The 21252-nt window shown below is 50.6% G+C and overlaps 2 protein-coding genes across 2 annotated transcripts in view; one reads left to right on the top strand and one right to left on the bottom strand.

Annotated features, from left to right (window-relative positions):
- ABCA3 (ATP binding cassette subfamily A member 3) overlaps positions 1-7422 on the top strand; it is a 37464-nt gene extending 30042 nt beyond the window's left edge. The window contains exons 23-31 of the mRNA XM_075318236.1: positions 947-1108; positions 1539-1696; positions 1816-1950; positions 2340-2534; positions 2617-2804; positions 3101-3271; positions 3349-3533; positions 4827-4900; positions 6383-7422. Coding sequence (XP_075174351.1) covers positions 947-1108; positions 1539-1696; positions 1816-1950; positions 2340-2534; positions 2617-2804; positions 3101-3271; positions 3349-3533; positions 4827-4900; positions 6383-6514 — 1400 coding nt within the window. The 3' untranslated portion in view covers positions 6515-7422. The remainder of the gene's footprint in view (positions 1-946; positions 1109-1538; positions 1697-1815; positions 1951-2339; positions 2535-2616; positions 2805-3100; positions 3272-3348; positions 3534-4826; positions 4901-6382) is intronic.
- Positions 7423-8877: 1455 nt separating this feature from the next.
- The window catches only part of MCRIP2 (MAPK regulated corepressor interacting protein 2), a 30588-nt gene continuing 18213 nt past the window's right edge, over positions 8878-21252 (bottom strand). The window contains exon 5 of the mRNA XM_075318237.1: positions 8878-9695. Coding sequence (XP_075174352.1) covers positions 9625-9695 — 71 coding nt within the window. The 3' untranslated portion in view covers positions 8878-9624. The remainder of the gene's footprint in view (positions 9696-21252) is intronic.

Raw genomic sequence — 21252 nt, 5'->3', positions numbered from 1 at the left:
CTCTGGGGCTGCCGAGTGCTGCGTTTGGCTTTTTCCCATAGAGAATGAATGAATTGGTGGTTGGTGTCTGACCTGCTGCTCTATTTTATAACAAGAGGGGAAAAAAAAAAGTCCTGTTGTCACCTCCTGGTCCCAACGGTTGAACACCCACCGATCGAGAACTGATGTCACCTCCTGGTTCCGACGGTTGAACACCCACCGATCGAGAACTGATGTCACCTCCTGGTTCCGACGGTTGAACACCCACCGATCGAGAACTGATGTCACCTCCTGGTCCCAACGGTTGAACACCCACCGATCGGGAACCGATGTCACCTCCTGGTTCCGACGGTTGAACACCCACCGATCGGGAACAGATGTTACCTCCTGGTCCCAACGGTTGAACACCCATCGATCAGGAACCGATGTTACCTCCTGGTCCCAACGGTTGAACACCCACCGATAGGGAACTGATGTCACCTCCTGGGCCCAATGGTTGAACACCCACCGATAATGAACTGATGTCACCTCCTGGTCCCAACAGTTGAACACCCACCGATCGGGAACTGATGTCACCTCCTGGTCCCAAGGGTTGAACACCCACCCATCGGCAAGTTATCAACTATTCTGTAGACAGGTGATAACTTGTTTTCAAAGGATAAACCCTTTAAATTCCCCATGCATGTTCAGCTGTCAGGGGAGAGGGGAGACCCCACATTAGGTTGTCAACAGAACCCATCAAAATTGTCCGGACTTTAAACAATTGTGTATGGCGGGCTTTTGGGCGAGTCGGTGGTCCGTCATTCTGGCCATGTAGAACATTTTCCATCCTTTGTAATACCACCTGCCCTGTCCTGCTGCTGCTGTCAGACTTATTATGAGCCAGTGATCGCCAGAGGATCTTATCATTATGAAGGTGATAGACATTTTTGTGTTTTCTCACCCGTTACTTCTTTATTTTCTGCAGCCCTCGGTCTTGTGGACCTATCTCACACTCTGGACCTCGTATTTTTGGTGCTCCCCAATTACTGCCTAGGACGATCGTTTAGTGACTTCTACCAAAATTACCATTTCTTGGAATTCTGCTTTTCATTTGTCCCAATATCTGAACTCGCCTGCAAGAAACTGAGTAAGTAACGTGCACGACCCTGGAGATCACTGTCAGGACTGATCCAGGATGGCTGCGGGGTTCAGCTCGTGTCTGGAAAGTGACTTCTTAATGGTCCATGTCACCTTTTAGGCTTTAACTTGTCGTTTTATTATATAAACCATTAAAATGGTCTTCTTGCATCGTCCACCTCTGCATTGGGGGATGACCAGCATCATTGGGGTCATGTTTCCAGTTACCTACTGGAACACATGCACAGTGGGCAGGTATTATGCACCTGTCCTGGTCACTAGGACGTGTGCCCGGGACCTACCAATCATGGACGCTCAATGGCATTTATCTTTTAGGCTTAAAGTGCCGTCTGTAATTTTTTATTGGGCATAATAATACAAAATAATACTATCCTATTTCATCTCCCTCTACATCCCAACTCGTTACTTTTCCTTTCCAGATATCACCTATCAAACCAACTATTACTCTTTCTCCTCGCCGGGAGTGGGACGCTACTTGACCTCTATGGCCGTCCAGGGCTTGGTCTTCCTTTGTCTCCTGTTTATTATCGAGAGCCAGGTCCTCTGCCAGCTTTGCCGATTCAGGCGTCGTCGCTGGGTATGGATTTTAGGAAGGGTTTCGCGCTTCTATGATATTTCATCTTGGATTTTTTTTCTTAATCTTTTGCGTGTATTAACCTAACTGTATCCTTTGCCGTGTGTCTCCATCTTTTTCAGTTTTCGCTCCCCGAGTCTCCTGTGACCCCCTCAGAGGACCGGGATGTGGCCGACGAGAGGAAGAAGGTGTTGGAGTCTCCGGTGGAGCAGCCCTCAACACTTAGTAGCCCCCTGGTTATCCGGGAACTTAGCAAGGTCCGTTCTGGTGGCTATAACTTAGGTCATGAAAGTAAAAAGGAGGGACCCCATTGTACAAAGGGGTCCATAATAACAGAGCTCAGTTATCTCTATGAAGAGCAATGCCAATAGTCCATCTAGGAAAGAGGACTTGGTGGGGAATAATTGGGGTTCCCACCTCTTCTAATTTTTATTACTAGTCTAAATGAGAAATGTTAGATCCACTGAGATCTTGACATCCATAAGCTGAATCTTAGTAATGGGACCCCCCAAACATCAGAGCTGGGGAGTCTAGGGTGAGGGCAGGGAGGGCATGGAGTGGTGGGCACCATGCTCACTATCTCTACCTACCACGGCCTTGAAACGTTGTCTGGAGTACCCTTTTGATTGTGTTTTTCATTCTGCAGGTGTATGGCCGGCGCGCTTTCCTTCTTGCCGTTGACCGCATATCCCTGGCCGTGGGCCGTGGAGAATGCTTTGGACTTCTTGGCTTTAATGGAGCTGGTAAGACGACCACGTTCCGGATGCTGACTGGAGATGAAAGCGTCAGCTCTGGGGACGCCTACATCGATGGACACAGCATCCTACACAGCACTAAGAAGGTGAGTGGGAGTTGCCAAGACCAAATCTTATTTCCGTAGGTGGTCTTCTTTCCTTCCCTACATACTTCCTTCCTTTTCGCAGGCTCAGCAGCGGATCGGCTATTGTCCACAGTTTGACCCCTTACTTGACCATATGACCGGTCGGGAGACACTCTGCATGTATGCACGCCTGCGGGGGGTCCCAGAGATCTACATTAATAGCTGCGTGGAGAACATGCTGCGGGGGCTTCTCCTGGAACCTCATGCTAATAAACTAGTCAGGGCGTATAGGTAAGTAGGTCGAATGGCTGGGTGGTCTCGTATGTTTTGGTTTCCTTTTTCTTCCTAGAATAGGAACATATGTTCTCTCTCGCCTTATTGGGGGACACAGGACCATGCTGTGTCCCCCAATGAATGCTCAGAGAAAACGATGTTACAGGGAGTACACAAAAATCTTCCTTTCTCTCTCGCCTTATTGGGGGACACAGCATGGTCCTGTGTCCCCCAATGGAGGCTCAGAGAAAAAGATTTTACAGTGAGTACACAAAAATCTTCTTTTCTTTTTTTTTTTCTCCCATACTTCCCAGTGGTGGAAACAAGAGGAAGCTCAGTGCTGGCATTGCTCTGATTGGTGGTCCGCCAGTCATCTTCATGGATGAGCCGTCTACTGGAATGGATCCGGTGGCCCGAAGACTCCTGTGGGATGCGGTGACCAGAACGCGAGAGAGCGGCAAGGCTGTGATCATCACCTCACATAGGTGAGACGCCATTGTGTGTGGAGATAGGAAGGGAAATTGGGAAGAAGACTTGTTTCTTATCACCTGATGTCTTCCAGCATGGAGGAGTGTGAAGCTCTTTGTACGCGGCTCGCCATAATGGTGAACGGTCAGCTGAAGTGCCTGGGCAGTCCTCAGCACCTGAAATGCAAATTTGGTAGTGGATACACATTACTAGCCAAGACGTCTAGAGGCGGGGAGGATCTGGTTGCCTTTAAAGATTTTGTGGAGACAGTCTTCCCAGGTAAGTGTCAATATACCCCTAGATCAATGTCTCCATTCCTGCAGAGCTCCCATACACAAGACTCGGGGCGTCGTATAGTCACGTCTTCACCCATCTCCAGGAACCCAATCAAAAGGTTAAAGGGCTTCTTCGCTGGTCTTATACTGATGGCGTCATATCCATCAGTCATGTGACCGCTCCAGCAAATTACTGCTGAGGCCAGTGATTATCTGCAGTGGTCATGTGAATTATGGACATGAAGCGTTGGAGACCACCATCACTGGGGCTTGAATAGGTGAGGAATTCTTATTTTAATATTTAATAACTAAAAAGAAAAATCCTGAGAGCTCCTCAGAGTAAAATGGTCGACTCCTCTGGGAAAAGCGTGATTCCTTTTTGGCTGCTGTCAACCCCTCCCCCAATCAATCAGATTATCTTCACCTGCCTCAACGTCTGGGTGCAGTGCTTCAACAAGAACCTTCATCTCTTCGTTTAGTACCTTCTATGGTAGACTGAGCTCTTAAAGGGATTGTCAAACACTGGATAACATCTTAAAGAGGACCAACCACCAGGATTTTCCTATATAAACTAAAACCAGTGTTATACTTGCGCTATCATGCTGATTCTATACATACCTTTAATTGTGAGATCGGATGTATAGTTTCTGAAATACAGGCAAGTAAAGTTTGTGAAATGCACTGTTATTTGATTGATAGCAGCTACAGAATATCTAATAGGTGGGTCGGGTTTTGCTAGTTATTCCCGCCCCTGTCTGCTGCCTGTCCTTCCTCCCCCTGTAATAACAAAGACAGGGGGAGGAAGGACAGGCAGGCAGACGGGCGGGAATAACTAGCAAAATACGACCCATATATTAGATATTCTGTAGCTGCTATCAATCAAATAACAGTGCATTTCACAAACTTTACTTCCCTGTATTTCAGAAACTATACATCCGATCTCACATCTAAAGGTATGTATAGAACCAGCATGATGGTGCCAGTATAGCACTGGCTTTAGTTTATACAGGAAAATCCTGGTGGTTGGTCCTCTTTAATTGTTTACGTGGTTCATAAAATGAAGTTATTAAAAAAAAAAATCTGCTTCTTTGACCAACAATAGGGGGCAATCCGCACATGACGACGTCTACAGATCTCGATGAACGCTGTATACATCTGTATGCACTTAGCTCCCTCTAGTGGTGTTTGCCATCAACCACAATTTTTATTTTGTTTTTTGCTTTGTAATTGATAGCTGACCTGATTTACCCATCTTGATAGTAGTGCTACCCATTAAATTCTCCGTTTTCTCATGCAGGCAGCCAACTAAAGCACGAGCACCAGGGTATGGTCCATTACCATATAACAAACCAGGATCTGAGTTGGGCGCAGGTAAGACGTTCATTAGTTCACCAATGGGGCCGTGCATGCCAAACAATAGTGTGGTTGGTGCCTGTAATATGTTTGTTTTTTTTTTTTTTTGTTTTTTTTCTGTTCTTTTTTTATCCTTTCTAACTTGACTCCGTTTATGTTGGATCTTTTAAACGGAACTTGTCTTCAGATTTTTACTTATTAAACTCAAAGAATCCCCTTCTGCAGCTCCTGGGCTGCTTTCTATGAAGGTGCACCTTGGCCCTGACTCCCCTTCCAGACCCCAAAAATAACTTTATAAAACTTGGCCGTTAGGTATGCTAAATACCCTGGTTGGCAAGATGGGCGAGCTCATTTTCTCTTCCTGCCTCCTTCCTTGATTGATGGGATGACGCCTCCGTCATCCTGCTCGTTACATTTTTAAATTTCGCGCCTGTGCAGTTAGGTTTGCTCGCGCAGGCGCAGTTCGCTCTGCCATTTCGCGGGCAGAGCTGAAAACAGCTGCCCTCAGTCGCGCCGGTGAGCTAAACGCGCAGGCACGAGATTATGGGCGGGTACGAGCATGGCGCTGGTGAGGTCATGCACAGCGCCGACGTCACCAGCGCCATGCTCGAACCCGCCCATAATCTCGCGCCTGCACATTTAGCTCACCTGCGCAAGCTAGGGCAGCTGTGTTTTCTGCTCTGGCCGCGATATGGCAGAGTGAACTGCGCCTGCGCGAGCCGACCTAACTGCACAGGCGCGAGATTTAAAAATGCGACGAGGAGGATGACTGAGGTGTCATCCCGTCAATCAAGGAAGGAGGGGGATAAAGGAGCAGAAAATTAGCCCGCCCATCTTGCCAACCAAGGTAATAAGCATACCTAACGGCCAAGTTTTATAAAGTTACTTTTGGAGTCTGGAAGGGGAGTCAGGGCCAAGGTGCACCTTCATAGAATGCAGCCCAGGAGCTGCAGAAGGGGATTCATTTAGTTTAATAGGTAAAAATCTGATGACAGGTTCCCTTTTAAGATTCCGTTCTGGTTCATTTCTGTAAAGGTGTGTGCCCACAATCAGTGTTTGCAACGTTTTGGACGCAGCATGCTTCAGCTGTGTCCAAAACGTGCGTTACACAGTAAAAGCACAGTGGATGGATTTCTAGAAATCACGTGCCTACTGTGCTCGTTTTTTCCACAGCAAAATCTGACCTGCGGTGCGTCTTTCCAGACCGCAGCATGTCAATTGTTTGCTGCAGCTTCGCATGCGTCCTCCGTAGGGGGAACACAAGCGAGAGACCGCAGCGCACAGAACCCTTATCGTGGGTATGAGCAGCTGCGTTGTTCTGCGGAGGAGACTTGCGGCCCTGCAGGTCCGGACCTGCTGTGTCCAGGACTGTTGACTCCTGATCGTGGGTACATACCCTAATATGTTTTTTTGCATCTAGGTTCAGACCTATTTCTATGTTCTTATCTGCTCCATATTTCGGGATCGTTCTCCATTTCTCTCCATTTTTTTTCTTCCCAGGTGTTTGGAACGTTAGAAAAAGCCAAAGAGAAGTTTGATCTGGAGGATTACTGCGTGAGCCAGATCTCCCTGGAGCAAGTGTTCCTGAGCTTCAGCCACTTCCAGCAGCCGCCGGAGGTGGTCGTAGTATAGAACTTTCCACAAAGATTGTGAACTGTCTCCATGGACCGCAGACGCTGAATGGACGTTGACTACCGTCCTTCGTTTGCCCTCTTGACCACTTTCTCCGTCTTCTGACATCCAAACTTTGTACCGTCCTTTAGTGGAAGAGCCACATTTCCCGTCCACGTCGGTCTAACCATTTCAGGAAGGATTATCCGTCCATGATGACCATTGTCTCCATCCCTATGCTGATGACCAATCTCCTCCAGTGCCTCCTTCGTTCATACAAGCCCCCCCCGTGTATTGACTTTGATGCCCACCACCAACCCCCCTCCCGGACTCCATTACTCTCCTATCCAGGGAGCGACTGCACTGAAATCAAGGTCTACCACTGACTAGACGTCCGAGGCACTGACGGATCTGCTACTACCCCATGATTGAAATGATCGCCCTATTTCTTTGTATTGCTTGAATGGAAATCACGATTTGAAAGAATGCAAATTTTTTTTTTTTAATTTTTAATAATAAAATCGGACACTTAAAGGGAATTCTGAATACTAAACCAATGGACTCGTCAATGCAACCACTGTCGGGTGGCGTCACTCCCGCAGTGCCTTCTGGCTCCTCCGCTGCGTGCCCCGGAGCTTTAAGGAATGTCAGCCTCAACCTAGGGAGCGCTAGTTAATATTTAACCCCTTAGCCTTGGAGGAGAAGATCATAAGGCTAAAAAGTGAATGTATACGGACAGCCGAGCATTGTCGGCACTGACGTGACCCTCGTTGCAAAACTAACCACACCCCACCCCCCCCCAAAGCTTGTTTTTTTGTGCGGACAGCCAGGGAACAATGTGTGCGATGCTGTCAGGTCCATTCGTCCTTGGAACACTGCTCCAAGATTGTAAAAACTCAATAAATCTTATTTATGCTGCTCTTTTGAAAGCCGCCGACTTCTGATCATGTTTTTTTTCTTATGGGAAAATCCCGGCGTCCCTGAAACCAAGGACGGGGTCTAATGTCTCGTATCGCTCTTGAGATAGGCAGGGTGGGAATAAAAGTCTTATTGACAACTTTTATTTTAATATTTTGTCTTAAAATTAACCAAGGATCATATATTGTACCTTTTTTTGTGTTTACAGCTTCTGTGCGGATTAATGTGTCTCCATGGGTGCAGACTACAAACAATCCAGACTGATAAAGATTAGAAAAAAAAAATGGAGTAACTATGAATCTGACTACACTGGGGTTTCATTGTAGTCTGTCGTCGTGACAACACATAGGTCTGCATAGGAGCTGTGTACACAAAACGGGTATATTTTTATTTGTGCACAGTTTTACACGGAAAGATAACAGCTTGTAATATAGGTGAAAAAAAATAATATTGCAGATATTTATTACTTTCCAACTTCAGATGAGCAAATAAATTGACAAGACAATGGTCTAGTGGTCACATCGGTACTCTGTAGACGTGAGCCCTGCATAAGCCCAGCGCCTCTTATGATTTGTAGGCTCGGGGCAACATCATCGTCGCGGCATGATTTTGAGCCCAGCCCTACTAATGAGAAGAGGCGGTTTACAAACTAGTAACATCCTGCAAATCCATTTCCAACACCGTTTTGATGGCTTCAGAGCTGAAATCTTCTACCATTCTTTGCCGTCTTAATGGGTGACATCAGTGTTGTGGCATAATTTTGATCACAGCCCTACTAGTGCGAAGAGGCACTGATGACGCTAGCAGATAAGAGACTTTTTATGCAACACCACAAACTAGTATCATCCTGCAAATCCATTTCCAACACGCAGTTTTGATGGCTTCAGAGCTGAAATCTTCTACCATTCTTTGCTGTCTTAATGTGCAATGTCAGCGTTGCGGCATAATTTTAAACCCAGCCCTACTAATGAGAAGAGACTGTTTATGGAACGCCACAAGTAGTGACGTCCTGTGAATCCATTTCCAACACCATTTTGTTGGCTTCAGAGCTAAAATCTTCTACCATTCTTTGCTGTCTTAATGTGCGACGTCATCGATGCGGCATCATTTTGAGCATGGCCCTACTAATGAGAAGAGGTGCCAGTGACGCCAGCAGATAAGAACCACTTTACAGAACACCACACACTAGTGACGTCCTGTGAATCCATTTCCACCACACAGTTTTGATGGCTTCAGAGCTGAAATCTTCTACCATGCTTTGCGGTCTTAATGTGTGTACGGAGCATGCGCTTTGTGAGTTGCGTTCTGGTAAGTGTCCTCTTTATACCAATAATGACAGGAGTGCGTTTGTCAGCCAAACAGCCAGCAGAATTGGGATTGCAGCTCTGGAGATAAAGTAATCTTATGGTTTTTGAAACCTGTCTATGGAGATTTCTCACCCTGTTTTTTATAGCACCAATTTAAAATTCAGGCAAAAACAAACTTTATTTTAGAAAAATAGACATTTCCCGCTTTGTACAGATCCCTCTAATACAAAAAGAAATAGGACAACACGAGGGAGAGCCGTTGAGGGCATCACACGGGTTCACAGCTCGAGGAAGAAACCCTGTACCCCAGTGCTGCGGACAAGAGAACGACAAGGGGAAATGATCCGCTCGCCCCGAGCAGAAAGACCCTAACAGGAGGGGGATCAATGTGCGTTTGAGACCTCTGGGGTCCATCAACATCACTCAATGTCAAGTTTTGTACAACTCTTGCCCCTTCCACCATCTATAGTGCAGTGAGACAAGATGCGGCTCGCGAGCTGATACCAAGCTACAACCCTTAGCATCTCCTCGCCTATAGATGCTGGGGGTTGTAGACAGGCGCAGGTCATCGTCGGTTGTTGTAGTGCATAGTACCACCTTGCTGGTGTTCCCTTCCCTCTGGAGATGGCTTTTACCATCAATGTCCAGTAATACTTCCCTCCCCATGGTGGATCCTGGAGGACATGAAGGCCGGTAACCAGTACCTAATGGTTCGGTGCTTTCCCAATAACCTATAATCCTTGTAGAGAACGCATTATAGAAGCAGTCACAGGAAAGGCACGTTATCAGCACAGCCTCCTCGTAGGATCCTATCGTATGGACGATCTTTGGACGCTACTGAAAAGGGCAAAAATGTGCATATTAACGATGAAGATGTAGATGTCTCCTCCGGGTGGGAAGGGGTCTTCACTCGCAGTTTTCAATATTGGCCAGAAAACGTTCAGCCCACCAATCCTCAAGGTCGATAGGGACAAAATCTGAAAAGGAGGGGAGGAAAAGGTTAAAAGATGGAAAACAGTGCCTCCCCCAATCACAGCATCATTTCTATGAGAGTCCGACTGTCCAATTCGGAGTCAACCAGGTGCACAATCTGGACATGGATGCGCCCCCTCCCCCAGCAAGTAACCCCTCATCCTGTGGATAACCCCCCCCCCCTTTAAAGCAAGGTGCCACTTTTTCTCATCAGGTTCAATATTGTGTGTGAATTAGTTTCCTACTATACTGAACAAAAATCTAAACCAAACACTGTTTTTGCTCCCAGTTTTCATGAGCTGAACTCAAAGATCTAAGACTTTTTCTATGTGCACAAAAAGCCTTTCTTCAGCGCTCTATTGGGAGACCCAGACGATTGGGGTATAGCTACTGCCTCCGGAGGCCACACAAAGCACTACACTAAAAAGTGCAAGGCCCCTCCCCTTCTGGCTATACCCCCCCGTGGTGTCACGGGTTCTCCAGTTTTCAAGCTTTGTGCGAAGGAGGTCAGACATCCATGCATAGCTCCACAGATTTTAGTCAGCAGTAGCTGCTAACTATTTCGGATGGAAGAAAAGAGGGCCCATATAGGGCTCCCAGCATGCTCCCTTCTCACCCGTGGATGGTGTTGTAAGGTTGAGGTACCTATTGCTGGTACGGAGGCTGGAGCCCACATGCTGCTTTCCTTCCACATCCCCCTGAGGGGCTCTGAGGAAGTGGGATCCTGCCGGCCTCAAAGCTCTGACGCCGGGCTCCATCCACAGACCCATTTGAACCTGCTGGATACGGAGCTGGAGTACCGTTCAGGGACATGGCCCTGCACCATTACAGGTACTCTGTGTCCCCGTACACACAGGCACAGCACACTCCAGACTTGCTGGGTGTGCTAGTGCGCCGGGGACAGTAATGGGTTACAGTCACTGCAGCCTTGCTGAGTGACTTTGTGTTTTGGGAACTACCGCGCCGGACGCTCCGGGAGCGGCGGCACGGCTGGGACTTGTAGTTCGCCGGGGACTGGGCGCCGACCGCGCTTTTACGGCGGCGGCGCTTATAAATCCAGTCCCCGGCTTCTGCGGCCTAGTGCCGCTTCGTTCCCGCCCCCTCCCTGTCACTCAGGGAAGGGGACAGACGCTGAGCAATCAGCAGCGCCGAGGGCTGGAGCCTTATTTACATGCTCCAGCCCTCTCACTGCACACTGTCGGACGCCGGATTCCCGCTCTGCCTTGGGGGCACGCCCACGGCCCGCCCCTCCTCACAGGAGCTGGGGAAGAAGCCGGCAGCCATTACTGCAGTCCGAGCTCGGACTTTCGGCACCAAGGCAGGACGGTGGCGATCATACACCCGCTTATAGGCGGGCGGTAAGCGGCACACATAGTGCTGACCACGATATAACTGCAGTGTGTACATGTGTTGTTTTTAACTGCATAGGTCGCTATATGCCCGCTTGGGGAGCGACACATCAGCAGCAGGAAAGCAGGTGTGCTAAGGCACAGGCTTTCTAGGCTGCTTGTATTGCACGACTGAGGTGTTCATTTGTGTTTATGCTTATATGCTATACATTGCACTGTACAGTCGCTAGTCTTAGCTATATTCTCCTGGAATGGCTAGACTACAGCAGCAGAAAACCAAGGGTGCTGGGGCACAGGTTTTTTTCTATGCTGCTTGTATTGCATGGGCTGCAGTGTGCATTTGTACTTGTGCTTGTATGCTATACATTGCACTGTACGGTCACTCTTCTGGGCCATATTCCCCTAGATGACTAGTCTACAGCAGCAGAAGAGCTGGGGTGCCAGGGCACAGGCTTCTCTGCTGTTTGTATTGCATGTGCTGCAGTGTTCATTTGTACTTGTGCTTGTATGCTATACATTGCACTGTAGGGTCACTCTTCTGGGCTATATTCCCCTAGATGACTAGTATACAGCAGCAGAAGAGCAGGGGTGCCAGGGCACAGGCTTCTATGCTGCTTGTATTGCTTGTGCTGCAGTGGTCATTTGTACTTTATGCCTGTATGCTATACATTGCACTGTACGGTCACCAATCTTGGCTATATACTTCTAGATAGCTAGTCGGCAGCGGCAAAAAAGCAACACAGATTTTCAGTGCTGTTTTTACTACATGGGATGCTGTTCATGACACCGTCCCATTGTGTGCATGCTCCCCTGTAGCACTTCGTCTGCCGGGGTCTCTAGCACTTCGTCTGCCGGGGTCTCTACTAGTTGTGGCCAAAGAAACCACCTGTCAACCCTGTCCATGGACAGGGACGGAGTAGTCATAATATAGAGACTTGCAGTCCAGACAGGCCATGGGCAATCTACTTGACCAAAAGGCAGCTCTTCAGGGCTTTGATACTGACATCGCTCTCAATCCGGATACACCGGGTGGTAACGCCATACGGAATGATCCTATACCGTCCATCAATGGAAGGTTGGATCTTTCTCCCTCAGCTCCCCCAGTGGAGATAGGAGACGAACAGGAGAAGTCCCGTTTCAGTATCTCACACAGATATTGAGTATTTTTCTGGCCACGCTGACTTCAGAGAAGCAGTCCAGGAACATCACGCTTACCAGATAAGCGTCTTTCTTTTTCGCTCCTAATTGGGAGACCCAGACAGTGGGTGTATAGCTACTGCCTCCGGAGGCCGCACAAAGAACTACACTTAAAAGTGTAAGGCCCCTCCCCTTCTGGCTATACACCCTCCCGTAGGAGTACGGATTCCTCAGTTTTAGCTTTGTGCGCAGGAGGTCAGACACGCACGCATAGCTCCATTGTTTTTAGTCAGCAGCAGCTGCTGACTATGTCGGATGGAAGAAAAGAGGGTCTATACAGACTCCCAGCATGCTCCCTTCTCACCCCACTGTATGTCGGAGGTGTTTGTAAGGTTGAGGTACCCATTGCGGGTACGGCGGCAGGAGCCCACATGCTGATTCCTTCCCCATCCCTTTTTACAGGGCTCTGGGTGAAGTGGGATTTACCGGTCTCCAGGCACTGAGACCGTGCTCCATCTACAGCCCCTGGAGAAGATGCTGGATGGAGCGGAGTACATCAGGGACATGGCCCTGCTTCCTCAAGGTACTCTGTGTCCCCGTGCATTTGGCGCCCACACCGCAGCATGCTGGGTGTTGTAGTGCGCCGGGGGACATCAGCGCTGCGGCGCTTGTGCCATGGCCTCATTCAGCTTCGCTGAAGCAGGCACACTTATGGGAATCGGTCGCGCCGGCCGCTGGGACTGCGGCGCGGCTGGCACTTGTAGTGCGCCGGGGACTTCAGCGCGGCCTGCGCTTTTACGGCGGCCGCGCTGATAACTTAGAGTCCCCGGTTTTTGCGGCCTGCTTCCGTTCGTTCCCGCCCCCAGACCTGCCAGTCAGGAGAGGGGCGGGACGCTGGCCACTTCTAGGAATCGGTCGCGCCGGCCGCTGGCGCGGCTGGCACTTGTGGTGCGCCGGGGACTTCAGCGCGGCCCGCGCTTTTACGGCGGCCGCGCTGATAACTCGAGTCCCCGGCTTTTGCGGCCTGCTTCCGTTCGTTCCCGCCCCCAGACCTGCCAGTCAGAAGAGGGGCGGGACGCTGGCCAAGGCATCAGCGCTGAGGGCTGGAGTCGTTTTTACATACTCCAGCCCTCACAGTCGGCACAGACGGGACACTGTTTCCCGCACTTTTGTTTGGAAACTCCCACGGACCGCCCCTCTCCACAGACGCCGGCAGCCATTCCTGCTGACACGCTGAGCTGCAGAGGGGAGCCGGGGAGACCCAGACAAGGAATTCTAGCCTCTTATCCCGCTATTCAGCGGGCGGTAAGCAGCCCTCAGGGCTCACCCCCTCTTGTGCCAGTAGTATTCTTAGTATTTTGTTTCGACAAATACTTGGTATTACATAGCGCTGGTCGCCCTTTGGCTATAGACTCTCTCACATTGCAGAGAGCCAGCAGCATGTCGTCCGTAAAACGCAAGGGTGCCAAAGCACAGACATTATATGCTTCCTGCACCGCATGTGGGACTTTTCTACCGGCAGGCTCCACGGACCCCCATTGTGTGCAGTGCTCGGCCCCTGCGGCGCTTGCACAGTCGGGACCTCTGCTGGACGTGACCCAGGGTGTACCACCTGTGAATGCTGTCCAGGTGACAGGAACTGAGTTTGCAGCTTTTGCTGACAGAATGTCTCTCACTATGTCACAAATTCTTGACACATTGCGAGCTAGGCCTGTACTTCAGGCCACGGACACAGTGCAATCATTGCCCCCTGGTCCCCCTCAGCTTCAAGCTCCGGGACGGGCATCTACACCTCAGGGTGAAGACTCTGACTCGGACGATGGCCCCGGGCAGCCTAAGCGGGCTCGCTATGACGGGCCTTCACATTCATCTCAATGGTCAGGTTCCCAGCGAGATGAATCTATGGGTGATGAGGCGGACGTAACTGATCAGGATTCTGATCCTGGGACCGCTCTCAATCTAGATGCACCAGATGGTGACGCCATAGTTAATGATCTTATATTTAACATCAATAAGATGTTAAATATTTCCCCACCAGCTCCTCTTGTAGAGGAGTGAGCTTCGGAGCACGAGAGAATCCATTTCAGATACCCTAAGCGTACATTAAGCACTTTTCTGGACCACGCTGACTTTAGAGACGCAATCCAGAAACCTCACGCTTATCCTGAAAGGCGTTTTCCTAAACGGCTTAAAGATACACGCTACCCTTTTCCCACTGAAGTGGTCAAGGGTTGGACCCAGTGTCCAAAAGTGGATCCTCCAATTTCCAGGCTTGCAGCTAGATCCTTGGTTGCAGTTGAAGATGGAGCGGCACTTAAAGATGCCACTGACAGGCAGATGGAGCTCTGGCTGAAATCCATCTATGAAGCGATTGGAGCGTCATTAGCGCCTTCTTTTGCGGCCGTATGGGCACTCCAAGCTATCACGGCCGGGCTTGCGCGAGTCGACTCAGTCACACGTGCAATTGCCCCGCAGGTAGCACCATTGACCTCGCAAATGACGGCATTCGCGTCGTACGCGATTAATGCTGTTCTTGACGCTACAAGCCGCACGGCAGTGGCGTCAGCCAACTCCGTTGTTTTGCGTAGGGCCCTGTGGTTGAGACATTGGAAAGCAGATTCTCATTCCAAGAAGTGCTTAACCAATTTGCCTTTTTCTCGTGACCGATTGTTTGGAGAGCGTTTGGATGAAATCATCAAACACTCCAAGGGTAAGGACTCTTCCTTACCGCAACACAGACAAAACAAACCCCAACAGAGGAGGGGTCAGTCTGGTTATCGGTCCTTTCGAGGACCAGGCAGGTCCCAATTCGCCTCGTCAAAAAAGACTCAAAAAGACCAGAGACGCTCAGATTCTTGGAGGTCTCAGTCACGCCCAAAAAGGCCAGCCGGAGGAACCGTTGCCAAAACGGCGTCCTCCTGACTTGCGGTCTCCGATTCTCACACCCGCGGTCGGTGGGAGGCTGTCCCACTTTGGCGACATTTGGCTGGCAAGTGTCAAAGACCGTTGGGTGGGAGATATTCTGGCTCACGGGTACAGGATAGAGTTCAGTTCTCGTCCGCCAACTCGTTTCTTCAGAACTTCTCCACCACCAGACCGAGCCGATGCTCTGTTGCAGGCGGTGGCCGCTCTAAAGGCGGAAGGAGTGGTGACCTCCGTCCCTCTTCAGGAACAAGGTCACGGTTTTTACTCCAATCTGTTTGTGGTCCCAAAAAAGGACGGATCGTATCGACCCGTCCTGGATCTAAAGTTGCTCAACAGACACGTAAAAGTCAGGAGGTTCCGGATGGAATCCCTACGCTCCGTCATAGCCTCAATGTCTCAAGGGGATTTTCTAGCATCAATAGATATCAAAGATGCGTATCTCCACGTGCCGATTGCACCAGAGCATCAGCGTTTCCTACGCTTCGTCATACACGACGAGCACCTACAGTTCGTAGCGTTACCTTTCGGTCTGGCAACAGCCCCCCGGGTCTTCACCAAAGTCATGGCAGCAGTAGTAGCTGTTCTGCACTCGCAGGGTCACTCGGTCATCCCGTATCTAGACGACCTGCTTATAAAGGCACCCTCTCAAGAGGCATGCCAGCACAGTCTGAAGGTGGCACTAGACACTCTCCAGAGTTTCGGGTGGATTATCAACTTTCCAAAGTCTCATCTAACCCCGACCCAATCTCTGACTTATCTTGGCATGGAGTTTCATACTCTCTCAGCGATAGTGAAGCTTCCACTGGACAAGCAGTGTTCGCTACGGACTGGAGTGCAATCTCTCCTTCAGAGCCAGTCGCACTCACTGAGGCGCCTCATGCATTTCCTAGGAAAGATGGTAGCAGCAATAGAGGCAGTCCCGTTCGCGCAGTTTCATCTGCGCCCTCTACAATGGGACATTCTACGCCAATGGGATGGGAAATCGACGTCCCTCGACAGGACTGTCTCCCTCTCTCAGACTGCCAAGGACTCTCTGCGTTGGTGGCTTCTCCCCACCTCATTGTCACAGGGAAAGTCGTTCCTTCCCCCGTCCTGGGCAGTAGTCACGACGGATGCGAGCCTATCAGGGTGGGGAGCGGTGTTTCTCCACCACAGGGCTCAGGGGACGTGGACTCAGGAAGAGTCCACCCTGCAGATCAATGTTCTGGAAATCAGAGCAATCTATCTTGCCCTGCGAGCCTTCCAACAATGGCTGGAAGGCAAGCAGATTCGGATTCAGTCGGACAATTCCACGGCGGTGGCGTACATCAACCACCAAGGGGGAACACGCAGTCGCCAAGCTTTTCAAGAAGTCCAGCGGATTTTGACGTGGGTGGAAAGCAGAGCGTCCACCATATCCGCAGTTCACATCCCAGGCGTGGAAAACTGGGAAGCAGACTTTCTCAGTCGCCAGGGCATGGACGCAGGAGAATGGTCCCTTCACCCGGACGTGTTTCAGCAGATCTGTTGCCGCTGGGGGACGCCGGACGTCGATCTGATGGCGTCACGGCACAACAACAAGGTCCCAGTTTTCATGGCACGGTCTCACGATCACCGAGCACTGGCGGCAGACGCCTTGGTTCAGGATTGGTCGCAATTCCGACTCCCCTATGTGTTCCCACCTCTAGCATTGTTACCCAGAGTTCTCCGGAAAATCAGGTCCGACTGCCATCGAGCCATACTCGTCGCTCCAGACTGGCCAAGAAGGTCGTGGTACCCGGATCTGTGGCATCTCACGGTAGGCCAACCGTGGACACTACCAGACCGTCCAGATTTGCTGTCTCAAGGGCCGTTTTTCCATCTGAATTCTGCGGCCCTGAACCTGACTGTGTGGCCATTGAGTCCTGGATCCTAGCGGCCTCAGGTTTATCTCATGAAGTTGTTGCCACAATGAGACAGGCTAGAAAACCATCCTCAGCTAAGATCTATCACAGGACGTGGAAGATATTCTTAGCGTGGTGCTTGGCTCAAGGGTTTTCTCCCTGGCCATTTGCATTGCCAATTTTTCTTTCCTTCCTGCAGTCTGGATTGGAAAAAGGTTTGTCGCTTAGCTCTCTTAAGGGTCAAGTCTCCGCGCTATCCGTATTCTTTCAGAAGCGCTTGGCACGGCTTTCTAAAGTACGCACGTTTCTCCAAGGAGTTTGTCATATCGTTCCTCCTTACAGACGGCCATTGGAACCCTGGGATCTGAACAAGGTTCTCATTGCTCTCCAGAAGCCGCCTTTCGAGCCTTTGAAAGAGGTTTCCCTTTCTCGGCTTTCACAAAAAGTAGTTTTTCTTGTGGCGGTCACGTCTCTTCGAAGAGTGTCCGAGCTAGCGGCGTTATCTTGCAAATCTCCCTTCCTGGTGTTTCACCAAGACAAGGTAGTACTGCGTCCAATTCCAGAGTTTTCTCCCAAGGTGGTTTCTTCCTTTCATCTCAATCAGGATATCACTTTGCCATCTTTGTGTCCGCATCCAGTTCACCAATTTGAAAAGGGTTTACATCTGTTGGACCTGGTGAGAGCACTCAGGATTTACATTTCTCGCACGGCGTCTCTACGCCGTACTGATGCGCTCTTTGTCCTAGTCGCTGGTCAGCATAAGGGATCGCAAGCTTCCAAATCCACCCTTGCGCGGTGGATCAAGGAACCAATTCTTCACACATACCGTTCTGCTGGGCTTCCGATTCCATCTGGACTGAAGGCCCATTCTACCAGAGCCGTGGGTGCGTCCTGGGCATTGCGGCATCAGGCTACGGCTCAGCAAGTGTGCCAGGCGGCTACCTGGTCGAGTCTGCACACGTTTACCAAACACTATCAAGTGCATACCTACGCTTCGGCAGATGCCAGCCTAGGTAGACAGGTCCTTCAGGCGGCGGTGGCCCACCTGTAGGAAGAGGCTGTCTGACAGCCCGTTCATGTGGTATCTTTTTACCCACCCAGGGACTGCTTTTGGACGTCCCACTGTCTGGGTCTCCCAATTAGGAGCGAAAAAGAAGAAGGGAATTTTGTTTACTTACCGTAAATTCCTTTTCTTCTAGCTCCAATTGGGAGACCCAGCACCCGCCCTATTTGTTCTTAGGGTTTCGTTTTTCGGGTGCACATGTTGTTCATGTTGTTTCTTAAGTTCTCCGATCTTGTTATCGGATTGAATTTGTTTTTGAAACTGTTATTGGCTTTCCTCCTTCTTGCTTTGGTACTAAAACTGAGGAATCCGTACTCCTACGGGAGGGTGTATAGCCAGAAGGGGAGGGGCCTTACACTTTTAAGTGTAGTTCTTTGTGCGGCCTCCGGAGGCAGTAGCTATACACCCACTGTCTGGGTCTCCCAATTGGAGCTAGAAGAAAAGGAATTTACGGTAAGTAAACAAAATTCCCTTCTCTCCAAACGTTTTTAGGATACACGTTATCCCTTTCCACTGACGTGGTCAGCGCTGGACCCAGGGTCCAAAGGTGGATTCTCCAGTCTCCAGGCTTGCATCTAGAGCCATAGTTGCACTGGAGATGGGGCTTCACTTAAAGATGCCATTCACAGACAGATGGACTCTGGTTGAAATCTGTCTAGGAAGCTATCGGCGTGTCGGTTGCTCCGGCATCCACAGCCGTATAGGCAACCTAACCTTTTCAGCTGTTCTTGCGCAGCTGGCCTTGAGCACAGGGACATCTGTACCGCAGAGGCGTCCGTAACCCCGCAATGTCTGCACTGCGACTTACCCTGTTAATACTGTCCTAAAAGTACAGTCGAGGTTTCGGTCCTTCCCAAGCTCCGGCAGGTCCCAATTGTCCTCGTGCAAAAGGGCTACAAAACCTCAGACGGGCTCAGATTCCGGCCGGGCTCAATCACGCCCAAGGAAGGCAGTCGGAGGAACCGCTACCAAGGCGGTCTCCTCAGGAATCTCAGCTCTCTCTCTCTCCGCATCCGCGGTTGATGGCAGACTCCCCCGCCTTTGGCGACATTTAGCTGCCACAGGTCACAGACCGGTGGGTGACGGACATTGTGCTCACGTGCACAGGACAGTGTTCTGTTCTCGTCCTCCGACTCCATTCTTCAGAACGGCCCCACCCCCCACCGAGCAGATGCCCTGCTGCAGGCGGTGGACGCTCTAAGAGCAGAAGGAGTGGTGATCCCTGTCCCCCCTCAGGAACGAGGGCGAGGGTTTGTACTCCAATCTCTTTGTGGCTCCAAAAAAGGACGGTTCCTTCCGTCCTGTTCTGGTCCTAAAACTGCTCAACGAGCATGCGAACGCCAGGCGGTTCCGGATGGGATCCCTCCGATCCGTCATTGCCTCAATGTCTCGAGGAGACTTCCTTGCCTCAACAGACATCAAAGATGCCTATCTCCACGTGCCAATTGCTACGGAGCACCAACGTTTTCTACGTTTTTGTGATAGGAGACGAACATCTTCAGTTCGTAGCTCTGCCATTCAGTCTGGCGACAGCCCCACGGGTGTTCACCAAGGTCATGGCAGCAGTGGTAGCAGTCTTGCACTCTCAGGGACACCCGGTGATCCCGTACTTGGACGATCTACTCGTCAAAGCACCCTCCCTCGAGGCATGCCAACGCAGCCTGAATGTTACGCTGGAGACTCTCCAGACTTTCGGGTGGATCATCAATTTGGCAAGGTCAAATCTGTCTCCGACTCAATCACTAACGTATCTCGGCATGGAGTTTCATACTCTATCAGCAATAGTGAAGCTTCCGCTGGACAAGCAGCGTTCACTGCAGACAGAGGTGCAGTCTCTCCTTCAAGGCCAGTCGCACCCCTTAAGGCGCCTCATGCACTTCCTAAGGAAGATGGTGGCAGCCATCGAGGCAGTTCTCTTTGCGCAGTTTCATCTGCGCCAACGGCAATGGGACATTCTCCGCCAATGGGACGGGCAGTCAACCTCCCTGGACAGGGAAGTCTCCCTTTCCCTGACGGCCGAGGACTCTCTGCAATAGTGGCTTATTCCCACCTCATTGTCATAGCCCCCATCCTGGGCAGTGGTCACGACAGATACGAGTCTGTCAGGGTGGGGAGCAGTTTGTCTCCGCCACATGGCTCAGGGGACGTGGACTCAGCAGGAGTCCACCCTTCAGATCGATGTTCTGGAAATCGGGGCAGGGTATCTTACCCTATTAGCTTTCCAGAAGTGGCTAGAAAGAGAGCAGATCCGAATCCAGTCGGACATCTCCACAGCGGTGGCATACATCAACCACCAAGAAGGGACGCGCAGTCAGCAAGCCTTCCAGGAAGTCCGGCGAATCCTCATGTGGGTGGAGGACACAGCATCCACCATATCCGCAGTTCACATCCCGGGCGTAGAAAACTGGGAAGCAGACTTCCTCAGTCGCCAGGGTATGGACGCGGGGGAATGGTCCCTTCACCCGGACGTGTTTCAGGAAATCTGTTGCCGCTGGGGGGTGCCGGACGTCGACCTAATGGCGTCTCGGCACACCAACAAGGTCCCGGCATTTATGGCACGATCGCGCGATCACAGAGCTCTGGCGGCAGACGCCTTAGTGCAAGATTGGTCGCAGTTCCGGCTCACATATGTGTTTCCACCTCTGGCACTCTTGCCCAGAGTACTGCGCAAAAATCAGATCCGATTGCAGCCGCGTCATACTCGTCGCACCAGACTGGCCGAGGAGATCGTGGTACCCGGATCTGTGGCATCTCACGGTCGGCCGACCGTGGTCACTACCAGACCGACCAGACTTACTGTCCCAAGGGCCGTTTTCTCCATCGGAATTCTGCGGCCCTGAACCTGACTGTGTGGCCTTTGTGTCCTGGATCCTAGCGTCTTCAGGATTATCCCAAGGGGTCGTTGCCACCATGAGACAGGCTAGGAAGCCCACGTCTGCTAAGATCTACCACAGAATGTGGAAGATTTTCTTAATCTGGTGCTCTACTCAGGGAGTGTCTCCCTGGCCTTTTGCATTGCCTACTTTTCTTTCCTTCCTACAATAGGAGTTAGAAAAGGGCTTGTCGCTCGACTCCCTCAAAGGGCAAGTCTCAGCACTATCCGTGTTTTTTTCAGAAGCGTCTAGCACGTCTTTCTAAGGTGCGCACGTTCCCGCACGGGGTTTGTCATATCGTACCCCCGTACAAGCGGCCGTTAGATCCATGGGATCTGAACAGGGTTCTAGTT

This window comes from Anomaloglossus baeobatrachus, chromosome 7, assembly GCF_048569485.1.
Source record: "Anomaloglossus baeobatrachus isolate aAnoBae1 chromosome 7, aAnoBae1.hap1, whole genome shotgun sequence".
NCBI lineage: Eukaryota > Metazoa > Chordata > Amphibia > Anura > Aromobatidae > Anomaloglossus > Anomaloglossus baeobatrachus.
This window is presented reverse-complemented; position numbering and strand designations above follow the sequence as displayed.